This window comes from Anabrus simplex, chromosome 10 (assembly GCF_040414725.1).
Source record: "Anabrus simplex isolate iqAnaSimp1 chromosome 10, ASM4041472v1, whole genome shotgun sequence".
NCBI classification, from domain to species: Eukaryota; Metazoa; Arthropoda; class Insecta; order Orthoptera; family Tettigoniidae; genus Anabrus; species Anabrus simplex.
The window spans coordinates 50,532,141-50,547,535 of NC_090274.1; the positions used below are offsets into that span (position 1 = coordinate 50,532,141).

The 15,395-nt window shown below is 37.7% G+C and overlaps 1 protein-coding gene across 2 annotated transcripts in view; it reads right to left on the reverse strand.

Annotated features, from left to right (window-relative positions):
* The window catches only part of LOC136881954 (gastrula zinc finger protein XlCGF7.1), a 48,809-nt gene that overhangs the window by 32,680 nt on the left and 734 nt on the right, over positions 1–15,395 (reverse strand). Inside the window, exons 1-3 of one of the 2 annotated variants that reach the window (XM_067154423.2) lie at positions 15,188–15,313; positions 13,373–13,455; positions 1,185–1,316 (exon numbers count right to left, since the gene is read on the reverse strand). In XM_067154423.2, coding sequence (XP_067010524.2) covers positions 1,185–1,316; positions 13,373–13,441 — 201 coding nt within the window. In that variant the 5' untranslated portion in view covers positions 13,442–13,455; positions 15,188–15,313. Of the gene's footprint in view, positions 1–1,184; positions 1,317–13,372; positions 13,456–15,187; positions 15,314–15,395 lie in introns of those variants that run through there. The other variant, XM_067154424.2, reaches the window with a different exon arrangement.

Genomic DNA, 15,395 nt, shown 5'->3' on the forward strand with positions numbered 1-15,395 from the left:
AGACTATTGTGATGCTGAAAAAAGAGAGTTTGCGGGACACAGTGTGTGTGGTGAAAATACTGGTTGGAGCTGAGCAATATGGTCAGATTAGCAATAAGTCAAATAATAGATTCAGTGATTTACTGAGGCTCACATCAAGGAAACTCTAATAATAATAATAATAATAATAATAATAATAATAATAATAATAATAATAATAATAATAATAAAAATAATAATAATAATAATAATAATAATAATAATAATAATAATAATAATAATAATAATAATAATAATGTACCCTACAGAGAGGCCTGGTGCGGGTCTTTCCATATGACGCTTTATAGATGATCTGTGTGTATATGAGGATGGGGATGTAAAAACAAATTCTAATGATGAAGACAGCACAGACACCCAGTCCTCCAGCCAGAAGATTTAGCCAATTACAGTTATAATCCCAACCCGGACAGAAATCAAAGCTGGGTACCTGTGGTCTGAAAGGCAGCATGCTAACCATTTACAAGTGGAGGCAGACAATAAGGAAACTGATTAACAACAAACGATCTCCACAGAATGATCTGCAAGTAGAAACTACTGTAACTACAGCAATCTTTTACAGACTTATATAGAGTGAACTCGGTAAACAAATCAGTCTTCGGTGAGTGAGTGCTGCATCGGTCATGAGTGAATGAAGGTAAGCATATCAGATGTAGGGCTTTTCAGGCGTTTGCTCTATTAACCAGTGTTTCGTCTTAGGTCTGACACTAGACTCATCAGAGTGGGATGTGTCAGACCCTACCCACTGATGCTGGGGTGTATGCAGGTGAACTTATCAGAAGCCTATATAAGAGGCACAGTCTGATAACTGCATATGGGAGATAAATCTCCATAATGGAATTATTGCCCACCTAGCAATTCCGAATGGAAGATTCTAAAATCCCATGGAGTGAATTAGATATGTATATATTTTTTTTTAAATCTAATATTTAATTCTAATTCCCTCCATGGGAATTTAGAATTTTCCATTTGAAAGTAAGCAGACGGACGCCTGAATAGGCATGGCCTATGACCTGGAAGGGTTGTTCAATAGAGTTCAAGTTCATCTGCCCATCCACTCAACTTCAAGAAAGAACATAGGCAGCCTAAATGGCATAAAATCAAAACACCTGCTTGCCACAGTTGGGCAATAAATTGTTATTATTCACCTGGATTTCATATTCCTCTTTTACTGTGCTCACTCCAGCCTCATAGGAATTTTCATCAGCAAAGACATGACAAGGTTCAAACTTTATTTCAGCTAACATATCATCAGCAGTTGGAAGCAGTGGATTCGGCACCTGAAAAAGTTTGGTAAGAATCAACATTATCTCCACATCAACTTTTACATTTTACATTTGTGTGTGTTACAGAGAAAACTGTCAACTTGTACTGGAATATATAAGGGGCAGTCAAATGAAAACCAAACATGCGCCATAACGCACATTCTGCATGAAAGGTGGCAATACTTGTTACGTACCGATACTGCCATCGCTGTGGTAGAAGAACCGCATAGTGACAACTCACAGGTGCATTCGGGTTGTTCGGTCATGTCTTTGTTGGCGCAAGAACTGGTCTAGTGTCTTCGTCCAGCTGTAGAAAAGGAGGCAATCAATGGAAAGCAGAGAAGTGTGGTTCGTTTCCTGATGGTTCAGCACTCCGAAGACTCTACAGAAACTGCTAAGCACCATACAGTCAAAACACCCTGGAATGCTGTCGGATGGAGTCATCCTGTTGCATGGTAATTTTTGCTCCCATACTTCCAACCTGAAGGAGGATACAGTTCAGCAATATGGTTGGGAAACACTTCAACATCCTCTGTACAGCCCAGATCTACTACCTTGTGATTTTCACATTTTCATTCCTGGATGTCAGTTTCATTCAGATCAGGAACTGTAAGAGTGTATGTGGTTGTAGATCCATCAGCAACTTACCTCTTTCTACAAAACTCCTTCAGATTATCCCATCTCCCAGTGGAATAAATGCATTAATGCTTTTGGCAATTACTTCTGAATAAAATCACTCCCTGGTCACTTTGTAGCAAGTGTTCGGTTCCCATTTCACTGCCCCTTATAGGTAAATCAGACTATATCATACAATATACAAGTTTGAGTAAAAGTTCCAATAACTGGAGATGCACTAACCAGGTAAATAAGCAGCTACCAAGGCAATGATTTAAAACCATTTTAATTTTAAGACTGCATTGTACTTGAAATTATATTTTGATATATGAAATTTAATTTTGAGTACAATGTGTTTGCAAAATTTTAATAATTTTGTGAATTGGCAAACATCGTGATTTGTAGGCATTCTAGAGTTTTGATGGCTAGAATGCAACACTTACTAGTTCTTTTGGGAAAGAGCTAAACAATATGATGTAGGCCACCACAGCTCAATGGTTAAGAGCATTCAAAGTTAAATGGAAATGTTGTTGGTAAGGATCGCATTGGGGTCTAAATGGCATTGAGCTGTCTAATTAACATCTCCACAATATACGGTAATATGTTGCAAAACTTTTTGAATCAGTACCCACTGTTATTAACCTGATCCTGTCACGATCCTATATTTTTCACCCACTATACACTAAGGGTCTTACTAATAAAACGTCCTTATACCGTTGTTTAACTCTTGTTTAGTTATGCAGTGAATAAACCCTGTATAAGCGTTTTACATTTTTCTTACTAATAAACGAGGTATACGTATTGTATTACTACACAGCACGTATACACTCGTTCCAAAGAGTAGGAATCTCTTCCTGCAGTTCACTGACGTATTTCGCACGTTCACCGCCTTTATGATCGCTCTGCTGGTTATCTACGAGCAAAACTTTCCGGAAAGTCGCACAGTAGCACGGCATATCGAAAAGGCAGTGGCAACACTAAGTGAGACAGCTGGAAATTCGCTTATACTGATATCAACATTTCTTCAGCTTGCTTGTGTAATGAACGCCAAAAAAAGAAATGGAATGGCTTAAGAAAAGATCAATAGCTCCTAACTGGGATAGTACGGAAAACGTAAGCAATTGTAATTGAATCGGCGGGTTGAAAAGGGTACACATTCCAAAATCCTTACTTTTCAGGAGAAAGGAAAACCTGTTTTGTAGCTAAACGAAAGGTTAGATCAAAAAAGTTTCTATTAGGCATTTATACATCACATTTCTATGTATTCAACTACAAAGTATTGAAATCATATTACGTACGGTTTTCAAGTTATACCATTTTTTATGTCAAGGAATATGTCCCTTTTTATACTCAAATTTGAGAAAGATCTAAGATCGTTGCAGAGGCAGATAATGTATAATAAACTCGCAATTTAAAGTCTATTAAGCAGTAATACCTTAATACACAAACATACGCCCAACCACAATTTATTTTATAGTTATTCATTGTCATTCCGTGAGACAGCTGGAAATTGACTTATATTGATATCAACATTTCTTCAGCTTGCTTGTGTAATGGACGCTAAAAAAGAAATGGAAAAGCTTAAGAAAATATCAAAAGCTCCTAACTGGGGTAGTTCGGAAAACGTGAGCAATTGTAATTGAATCGGCGAGTTGAAAAGGGTACACATTCCAAAATCCTTACTTTTCAGGAGAAAGGAAAACCTGTTTTGTAGCTAAACGAAAGGTTAGATCAAAAAAGTTTCTATTAGGCATTTATACATCACATATCTACGTATTCAACTACAAAGTATGGAAATCATATTACGTATGGTTTTCAAGTTATGCCACTTTTCATCTCGAGGAATATGTCCCATTGTATACGGTAGGTACCTACTCAATTAAGAAAGATAGTGTATAATAAACTCGCAATATCAAAGGTCTATTAAGCTGTAACACATTTTTACACAAAAATACGCCCAACCATCATTTCTTTTATAGTTATTCATTGTCATTCCGTCTCTTTAAAGTGTTTTACTTGACGAAGATGTCTAGCTTCCATAACCTCTGAATGGTGTACGGTACCGTATGTCTTCTATGTTTAAAATATCGTGAAGATCATCAACGTTATCGTCATTCTTTCAACGTGTGTTCAATGTTAAATGGATAAGTCGAATATTTTACAACGATTATATTACTGTCGACAATAAATACCACGAAAATAAACTGCTCACTCGTTTCTTTTTTTCCGCTACACGCTGCTATACAACGCTTATACAAGGGTCCTGGACTGTATAAGCAATTCAGTGAATAACTATAACAGATGTATACATAGGAGGCTTATACACGGTTTATTAGTAACGAATTTCGCGTAAACGGTGTATAAACCTTGTATAAAAGTTATACACCGTTTATTAGTAAGACGGTAAATATGACAGATCAGGAGTGATAAATAAATACATGTACAATCAAATTGAGCTGCAACCTTCTGACACTTTTGACTATGGTTTCCTGCACTAAGTGTCAGATATAATAAGCTATCATTAACAAATTATTGCAAAAGTTTTGCCAAGCTGGTATTTCCTGCAACTTAAAAAAAAAAAAATATTTTAAATCTATCTGAGATAACAGAATGATAACAAGGATCTTTTTTTTTTTTTTTTTTTGCTATGGGCTTTACGTCGCACCGACACAGAAAGGTCTTATGGCGACGATGGGATAGGAAAGGCCTAGGAGTTGGACGGAAGCGGCCGTGGCCTTAATTAAGGTACAGCCCCAGCATTTGCCTGGTGTGAAAATGGGAAACCACGGAAAACCATTTTCTGGGCTGCCGATAGTGGGATTCGAACCTACTATCTCCCGGGTGCAAGCACACAGCCGCGCGCCTCTACGCGCACGGCCAACTCGCCCGGTAACAAGGATCTAGAATAATAAATGTATAAATTAATAGTCATACATTAGTTATGATCAAAGGTAGTAAAAAATAAATATCAGAAAAAGAATTTAGTGATTTGCAGTCTAATGAATATGTTAATGTGAGGATGAAAATATCTGGTCATTCCATAAATTCTGTCCCTAATCTTCAAAGGTAAGTATATGTTAGCTTGGCACCCCTGCAGTATTATTTACAAGAAAAGTGTAATAATTCAGGATCCTGAAAAAATGAGGGCTGAAGATAATTTGCTTCTTAGTGAAGATGTAAGGGAGACTAAAGAGAACTTAATTGCTGCAATTATATGATACAAGTGCAAGAAGACTCGGTATCTGACCTGACTTATCACAATTTCTATAAATCACAAGCACATTTATGTATGTCATATTTCAACAATAAGAAAAGACATTCTTCCTCTGTGAACTCATAGTGCCAGACAGCCGTCTACGAGCCATGTGAGCTGCTTCTAAAAATGATGGGGACAATCTGCCAGCTTTTTTTTTTCCCTGTATCTTCAATTCCTGCCACATGAAAGCAGCGTAAGCAATATACTGGAAAGATTGAAGGTATTACTCTCTGAAAATACCAATAACATGCAATATCGGTATCAGTGAAGTTTCATAGAAGCTTTATTTTGACACATTGCAATTTCACATCTGGTAGCCCTGCACTTTGCCACTTTGTGTTACTTGCTTGTTATTTCACGTGTTTATAAGTTTATTTACTTCCAATAGTATAAATGATGGATAAGTATATGAACGATTATTAAAATATGCAATGTTTTAATAGTAAGTGATTCTTTAGAGAATAGTTTATAGACTGACAAGTGTTATAATAATAATAATGTTATTTGTTTTACGTCCCACTAACTACTTTTTAAGGTCTTCAGAGACGCCGAGGTGCCGGAATTTAGTCCCACAGGAGTTCTTTTACGTGCCAGTAAATCTACCGACACGGGGCTGTCGTATTTGAGCACCTCAAATACCACCACACTGAGCCAGGATCGAACCTGCCAAGTTGGGGTTAGAAGGCCAGCGCCTTAACCGTCTGAGCCACTCAGCCCGGCGACAAGTGTTTGAAGTAAAGAAGAGGTTAATGTATATGTAAAATATGTGTGCATAACTTTGTTAAAAAATTCATGATTCTCAAAAAGTATAATCATGAATTGATAACATTTTAGATTCTTATTCAAAATTGGCTGAATATTCTCTTAAGGGATCATACTTATAATAAAAGTACAGCTATGAAATTAAAAATTAGGTCAAACTTTAACAGTTTTGTTTTTAAATAATAATGAAAAAATTTGTATACCTTTAAATGAAGGAAATAATAATAATGGTGAGTGACTTCCAGAGAGGCCTGGTGCAGGTCTTTTGATATGACTCCCGTAGGCGACCTGCGCGTCATGATAAGGATGAAGTGATGATGAAGACGGCACATACACCCAGACCCCCTGCCAGTGGAATTAGCCAATTATGGTTAAAATTCCAATCGCACCAGAATCCACCACAGGATTCCTGTGATCAAAGGCCAGCATACTAACCATTTAGCCACGGAGCTGGACAATGAAGGAAATAATAATAATAATAATAATAATAATAATAATAATAATAATAATAATAATAATAATAATAATCGTATGGCCTCAGCTACCGTGTGCAGACATTTCGATTTGACGCCACCTGGCTGTCTACTTGTCAATTTTGACGTTCCGTTTTACTCTAGGCCCACTAGATGGCAGACAGAGTAAACCGGATCTCTCTTGGGCGTCTATGGCTGAGATTTAGTGAATTTTATCGGGTAAACACAAATGTGCCAGCTATGTTTTTTTGCCTGTATCTTCAATTCCTGCCACATGAAGGCAATACCAATAACATGCAATATCGCCATACAGTCAAAACACCCTGGAATGCTGTCGGACGGAGTCATCCTGTTGCATGGTAATTTTTGCTCCCATACTTCCAACCTGGAGAAGGATACACTTCAGCGATTTGGTTGGGAAACACTCCAACAGTTATAGTCGTACATGTTCTCTATTCAGCCCTGTGCAATGGGAAAAAAGAACAGGGATTTACCTCCAAAAATGTAAGTAGGAGTATGTTTCCCCTTAGTGTGTGTATTTTCATTAAAATTGTCTTGGCATTCTTAGCGCAACCACTACAATACAGTCTGGCATCAAAAGGGTTAATGATATGTAGGCAAGTAGTACAAGTTCGACAAACATATCAGTAACCATCAAAGAATCATTTCCCAGAAATTAAGGATCTTCCACAACTGATGCAATACCATGTTGAAGAGTACCATGGGTGAAGGTTATCAATAAAGCTCAGGATTGTGGCCACTGGTAGGTTCACCAAACAGGCACATAAGACTGTTGGAGAAATGTTAAGATGGCAGGTGAAAATCTGGACAATCATAATGATTGGGTATATGGCCACAGCAATCAGGAAACTGATACTAACCACCCAAAGTGGAAGGACAACATCATCCACAGTGAATAGTGGGAATTATCATGTTATCCCTATATTTCTTGGAAAGACAGGTGAAAAAAACCTGTCACCAACTCACAAAGCAATATTCTTTAATGGGTTATTACCCCTGACCAGCACCTTATTCACAGATAAGCTCTGGATATGTTACAGCAGAACTTGCTCGCAGCACACATGACCACGTCAACACAAGGTTAGCTGTACTGCAATGTACCTGATACAATGCTGCTTGTGGAAATTCTGACCATAATTAACTCAACGATCAACTGTTGAATATTTTTGTGGAAAAGACCTGATCTAAACCCCGTAAAAGGAGAGGGGTCTTAAGGGCAGTATCACAGGCCTATCCTGATATTGTTAAAATTAACAGGTTTATATCTCACTTTGTCTGGAACAGTTGAAGGAGATATAACAAAATTCTGATAGGATATAGATTCATATCTAATGCATTTACTGAACTATGTTCTTACTTCCACCTTTATTAGAAATCAAGATAAGGATTTTTGAATGAAGTTAATACATTTTTAAATTTATTTGTCTTTTAAAAATATTTTTTTATCACACTATGTGTGATATTTCTACCATTGTAGATTCATATAAAATAAAACAATGCTGTTAATGAGAGGTAAAAATTTCAGAGCTCAACCTTAAGTACTTTCTGAGAAAATGGGAGCATTCGCAAACACAGTGCAGCTTCTCAGAAACCATACTTAAAAGCACGATGCCACTTACAAGACTTGGAAGCTACCATGCTTATTACCACATGAATACCACACATTAATTGATATCATAGCCACCACTGTACGCAATTGATGCAGCAGGAAGTTCACTATCAATCAACATAAATTATTGCCTTCTAGAGAAAATAGTTCTCAAGATATCTTGTCTTAATTGAACAAGTGCTCACAAAATCTGGAGAAAGGGCTTGTGCAGTAATACTTTGTTTTTTTAAATTTATAAATACTTTAAGTCATACAAAATCAATAGAAAATACAGTGGCTCACATATCTGAATGTACATCAATTGGGTAGAGATATATTAATGCAAAATATATACTTCCTTCACATTATGTATTATGTAAAATAAATACTTACATTGCACGACCATCTGGCTACAAAATATGATAACTGTTCAATTCATATACTTGTTGGCTATAGAAAAACAAATGAAAATGTTTTTTATCAGTCACAAAAAATTGAATGAACACCAAAAAAGGTGTATAATGATATAATTTCAGCAGGTGATTTAAGTACTCAGTTACATGTCCTTTGTATCACAGCACTGCTTCCAGGCTGTTTGTCATAGAGTCCACGAGTTTCTTCAAAAACGATGGTGAAATCTTGCTCCATTCCTCCTGTAGGACCCTCTTGAATTGTTCCTTGCTGGTCACTTTATGTGCTTTTCACTCCAAGTGCCACCACAAATTCTCAAATGGTATGAGATCCGGTGATTGTGGGGGTGTTTCCAGTCTCTTTGTTACGTTATACACAACTACAAGCACACACTGTGAATGGTGTGCTTGGCATCGTTATGCTGCTGAAAAAAGTAGGGAGCACCCAGTCCCAATTTGGGTGCACTTTGTTTGACGTTTTGTTCAGTACGGAAATGTACACTAACAGGTCCATTTTTGTGTCAATAAAGTGCAGATAACCCACTCCAGAGGCCCAGTGTAGATTACCCACTCCAGAGGCCCAGTGCAGATTAGCCACTCCACAGGCAGACATGCAGTTCCATACCATTACAGAACCACCAACATGTTTTACAGTTGGACGTACCTTGCCTTCTTCTAAAGCTGTATTAGGTTGCCGCCACACGTAATGGCAGCCATTTGATCCGAAGATGTTAAATTTACTCTCATCACTAAATAGCACAGAGTTCCAGAAGTCATCTGAATAATTTCTGTATTCTTTAGCGAACCTTAGTCTTTTCACCTGGTTCATCTCACTAAGCCATGGCTTGTTCCTTGACACTCATCCATGGAAGATTTCTGATCCTAGTGTCCTTCTAACGGTTTCACATGACGCCGATTGACTGATCGTGGACACTACCTCATACATCAGTTTGGAGATACTTGCATGTGGGGTCTTTGCAGAGTTGTTCAACAATGATGTATTTGCCCCTATCCTGTAACAGTGGTTTCCGTCCTGTCCCTACTTTATTGTATACCCATCTGTCACATTTATATCTGTCAACAATACCTTGGATTGATGATTGCAGTCTTCCTATTGCATGTGCAATTTCATCTAAAGATCTACCGTCCTTCATCCATTTCACTATTAGGTGCCATTCTTGTACAGACGTTTCTTTTCTCAGACCCATTATCACCTGTTGACTAAATGAACACTGAGGAGTATCTGTAATGCCAAACATGTTCCTTGCTTCTGCATAACTGGATATCCTGGAAAAGCAATTTGTCATGTACGTTCAATTTTTGGTGTTTGGGGCAGCGATGTTTATATGCAGGATGGGTCATGGACAGAAGAATGGGATTTCTGTTGAGACAGATAGTACGCCAGAGCTTACTACTCAATTATCTGGTATGTCAGTAGTCCGCCACTTGTCAAGCTTGATCGTTATCTTCGACAGTATTATTTACTTCCAGGTGTACACACAAATCTGTGAGCCACTGTATATTGAATCATGGCTTGTGCTGTAATATTTATGTTTTTAAATTCATAAATACTTTTAGTCATCCAAAATCAAAGGAAAATATATCAAATTAAAGAGAAACTACCAAATATTCATTTTTTTGTAAAAAGTTAAAAATCAACATATTTTACCAATACCACATTATGTACTCCCCTTAAAAGCAGATCTGTGAAGGAAGCAGTTTCTACAATGCTACAAGTGTTTCTACAGTGATGAATAAGTTGCTCATCACTTGAGGAAATGTTTGGGTGAATAATTTGAGTAATTTGTGTACGCCATAATATGAAGGGCTTATTTCCAAAGTACCGGGCAAGTTGGCCATGGGGTTGGGAGTGCGCAGCTGTGAACTTGCATCTGGGAGATAGTGGGTTTGAATCCCTGAAGATGGTTTTCTGTGGTTTCCCATTTTCGCACCAGGCAAATGCTGGGGCTGTACCTTAATTAAGGCCACAGCCACTTTCTTCCCACTCCTAGCCCTTTCCTATCCCATCATTGCCATAAGACCTGGCTGTGTTGGTGCAACATAAAGCCACTAGAAAACAACAAAATTTATTTTCAAAGTGACGCATCTCAGAGAAATTAAAATTTTCAGGAAATGCAATATTTTAATAAATGGATACCTAATAAAATAAGAGACTACATTTTTTTCTATGTAGCTACACCAATTTAAACAAAATATGCTGGCCATGGTGGCTAAAATCCCAGTGCAAAGAATACCATTAATATGGAACTAAAGCAGGGCTAGCAATGCAATTTATATGGAACAGTGTAGGCTATGTTACACTGTAGGTGCTAAAACATTCAAATATAATGCTTAATGATATATTTAATCAAACACTTCACAAAAATGCTGTATTTATTCACAATTTGTGAATTTCAAAATGCTTATAATATGAATAGCACCCATTATTATGATTAAACATGATCCCCGGCTGATGACCATCACATCCACACCACCTAATTTTGTACTTATTTTTCTGCGAACCTGCTGGTATTCGTTTCCTTTTCGGCGCATAATGATTTGCCTGTGTCTCAATTTCTTAGTAAAACATTGTCATTTGCACCAATATTTGCCACTATTACAGAAAACCGCAGAGAAATAATGAAACCACGAGTGAAAGAGCTGAATCCTGCCACAATTGGTAAGCGGTCACGTGATATATGCGTGCCAGGCTATTGGTTGTCTGGAGGTGTGGCACTTTGTAAATAAAAACAGCAGGAAGTTGTGTCACTTCGGAAATAAATACAACTTTTAGATGCCATTTTAACCAAGATATACTCCACTTTGGAAATAAATACATTTCCACATGATAAAGAACTCTTTTGGAAATACATTTCTATGTTCACCTTGAAAACAGAAAAAAGTGGCATTGCATCACTTTGGAAATAAGCCCTTCGTATATGCACTTTGTAATGAATAAGTAACTTAAAAGTAGTTCTTACTTTCTACAGACTATCTGCTTTTGTATGAGGGACAGACCATATTAAGTGACAAGGTAGATTGTGTCTCAATATTTTGAAGGTTTCTTGTGATGGCAACAATAGCGATTATGTTTTAATTGATTGTGAGAATGATTGACAAGTTATTGAAATGGTTGTATGTTTTCTCTTTGTTGACTTCTATTAACTATACAGCACCAGCCTGTTATCATATGGTATTAACAAATGTACACTCATTTTTTTTTTTTTTCTTGTTGAAGTTGATGTCTAATGAGTGTTACCAGTATTGGAGATCCCAAGAACTTCTTTGTGAAAAATCATGCTGGAATTCTTCGAGCTCTACAGGATGGAGTGAAAGTTATTATGTCGGGCATTAATTACAGTTCAGTCATATATGGAGTGAAAAACGACATGAGAGATGATTCTGATCTTATTGTGACAATTTTAATATAGTTGATACCAATAAACACACAATTATTTACATCTATCAGTAACACTCAGCACATCTCCACAGTGTATTAGCAATATTAGCTGTAGTCCTTGGAGGATCAACTTTCCTTTCAAATACTGCTAGAAATTGCTAGACTGTACAGCAAAAACTTGCCATTAAGACTCATCTGAATTCATAGCCAACTCTGTAGAAAAATGCGACACTGCTAGAAATTTGAGACTAGGAGGTTTGAAATATGGTTAAGATGCTACAATGCAGCTCACCTCCACTGTAAGTGTGCTGGAAAAGGACTGCCCTACTGCAGGATTGGGAAGCAAATGTAGGCTCCGGTAAAGAAGTAGGGGACTGGAAATAATAATAATAATATTGCATTGAAAATTACTCACTTGTGTTCAGGACTCCATTTTCAATATTATTAGGTCCCGAAATGTGGCATTCTTAGTGATTTTGTCAGTAATATTGGTAATAATTGCACATATTAAGTATAAAGATGTGTTCATGATAGCCATCTTTGTTTGTTTCCAGAGATGTTATGGAATAGACTGGTTACTTTGATATTGGAAAGCATGGTAGCATGGAAGTTACAATAGAAAGCATGGATGTTGCAACATAAAGCATGGAAGTTACAATGCAAATATGTTATTGTCATGACAGAGCTTGGCCTGGATTTTGCAAAGATATGTTACAGCTACTAAATTATATTTTTTCTTGCCGTGCGGGCAGTATGCACCGCGGTGATAGTCTAGATCCTCTCGAAAGGAGTGTGGCCCCCAAAGGGGGCCACTGTTCTCATGACAGAGCTTGGCCTGGATTTTGCAAAGATAGGTTACAGCCACTAAATTATACTTTTTTCTTGCCGTGCGGGCAGTATGCGCCGCGGCGATAGTTTAGAGCCTCTCGAAGGGAGTGTGGCCCCCCTAGGTGGGGCCACTGTTCTCATGACAGAGCTTGGCCTGGATTTTGCAAAGATATGTTACAGCTACTAAATTATATTCTTTCTTGCTGTGCGGGCAGTATGCTCCACGGCGATAGTTAAGAGCCTTTCGAAGGGAGTGTGGTCCCCTTATGACAGAGGTTGGCCTGAATTTGCAAAGATAAATTACAGCTACTAAATTAGAGGAGTTGTAACATCCATGCTTTATGTTGTAACATCCATGCTTTGCATTGTAACTTCCATGCTTCTCCTCACCTATCTGAAATTCCTTGCTTTGTTGTAAAGTCAAAGTAACATCTCTGGAAACAAAGATGGCTATCATAAATATATCCTCCTACTTCTTGTGTGCAATTATTACAAATATTACTCACAAAATCACTAATAATGCTATATTTCGGGACCTAATAATATTCAAAATGGAGTCCTAAACACATGTGAGTAATTTTCAATGCAATATCATTATTATTTCCAGTCCCCTACTTCTTTACCACTGCCCACATGTATATTAGCCGCACTATGATAGCATCTTCTCAACTGAAGGTTTTTACCATTCAGACATACCACTAATTAAGAGCTCACTTACCAAATTAGTAGTCTCTTCTTCGCCTCCCAGCAATTCTGACTCGCACTTGATAAAATGTGGCTCCTCCATGATGTTTCAAAACCCTACACAACAAAAACATCAACTTCAATGATTTAAACACTGAGAAATTAACAGTATCTTGAATGGCTTTATTCAAGCCTTTTTGATTGTTAAATACACAAATGCGAACTGTAAACAAAACTGGCATCCTTATTTATATGTTATGAAACAAGACAAATTTGCTAAAAATAACCATTATTATTGATAATTTACAAAGCTTTTCGGTTCACATTATATTCTCCACAATTAGACATGAAACGAAGAGGATGCCTTATTCCCAGCAAAATAATTGTCTTCAATATGCACATGTTTGTTTGGACAGTCCTTGGCCCAAAGGATGGTTGGATGCCCAGTAGATGCACCAACTAAAGTCATAGTGCATTTACTTGCACATTACAGCCAATTCCTGGCTGTCAGATGAGCAATAAGGATCTCTGTATTTTAAAACAGGCTTGAGATTAAAATGTAACATGTGTTTTGGCTGCTTGCTATGTGATTCATTCTAATAGGGCATCCAGGGATAGCGCACATGAAGCATAGCTGAGGATGTAACATTCCCCCCCAGAGATTCTTGATGAACTTTAAAAATAATCATGCCCCCTGAATTTGCAATGTCCAGAACTCAGTAAAACTTCCATTGACCATTCAAAAAACATAGGTTAGAAATCCAATATGGCACAGCACAATTGACGTTGCAGGTAATAAACAAAGCTTGACAATTTGGCAAATGAAGAGGCAGCATGGCAGAGCAGCCCATTCCCCCATTTGAGAGGGGACAAAAGAGTGAATTATTTCTTGGACATTCTCAACATGACAGCTATAAGAGCATTGGTCTGGTTAGGTTAGAACAAGACTAATGGTCCAAGGGAAAGCTCTGCCTAGCATCCACTGGAGTCCTGCTAAAATGTTAAAAAATTTACAAAGTGACAAAAAGTAAAGTTATGGAGCATACGCATCCATTTCACACCAATACAACTTCAAACTGTGCGGTTTAGTGATTTGTGGCGGTCCTGTAGCCAGAAATGATGATGATCACGATTTAAACAGGCCGTGCAGTTAAAGGCACAGTTGTGAGCTTGCATTCAGGAGATATATTGTTCGAACCCCCTTGTTGGCAGCCCTGAAGATGGTTTTCTGTGGTTTCCCATTTTCAGACCAGACAAATGCCACAGAAGTATATTAATTAAAGCCGCGGTCGCTCCTAGCCCTTTCCTATCCCATCGTCACCGTACTCCCTATCTGAGTCAGTGTGACGTGAATAAACTGGTAAGAAAATCTAAGTCATCGGCCTCATGGCCAGAAATGATGTGGGCTCTATCAGAGATAGGAGCAAACTGGTCTTCCTTCGTCATAGCCGGCCAATTGCAGCACTATATATGGTCGAATTTCCCAGATTTACACACCTTTGGTTTTAAATGTTCTTTTTAAGTAAGAATATTTCTATGGGACCCCAGCAAGCATGGAGGATGTGCCTACTTCAGGTATCGTTTCACGCCATTCTTTCTGTGCTTTTTCTTTCCTCATCGGGCGAATGGTGAACGGAAGCGCCACCAATAACGTTTTAGACTATGTGCAGAAAACATTCTTTTCTTTTAAAAACAAAGTTAATACTCGGCAGATACTGAGTAGGGATAAGTATTTTACAGCATGTTCTATTTTGAACCCCTATGTAACATTGCCAAGAACGAAACTAGATTTTTCAATTAGATTTAATGGTTTACGAGTGATTAGAATTAAACATTTTAGCTCACTCACCCTGTACACTTGAAAAAGATTTGATGGTGGTCTTCCTCTCACAATCGCATGCATTTATTTATTAAGACATTCCACTTTCCGCAAGCACTGAAAGGAATCCACTTCTACGAATGGTACAGGTAGCTGTCGTCACAAATGGCATAGTTCGAACGAGATAATACCTGGCATGTCGAGCCGAAACTGGCTGACAGCTTTGCGTGCACGAGTA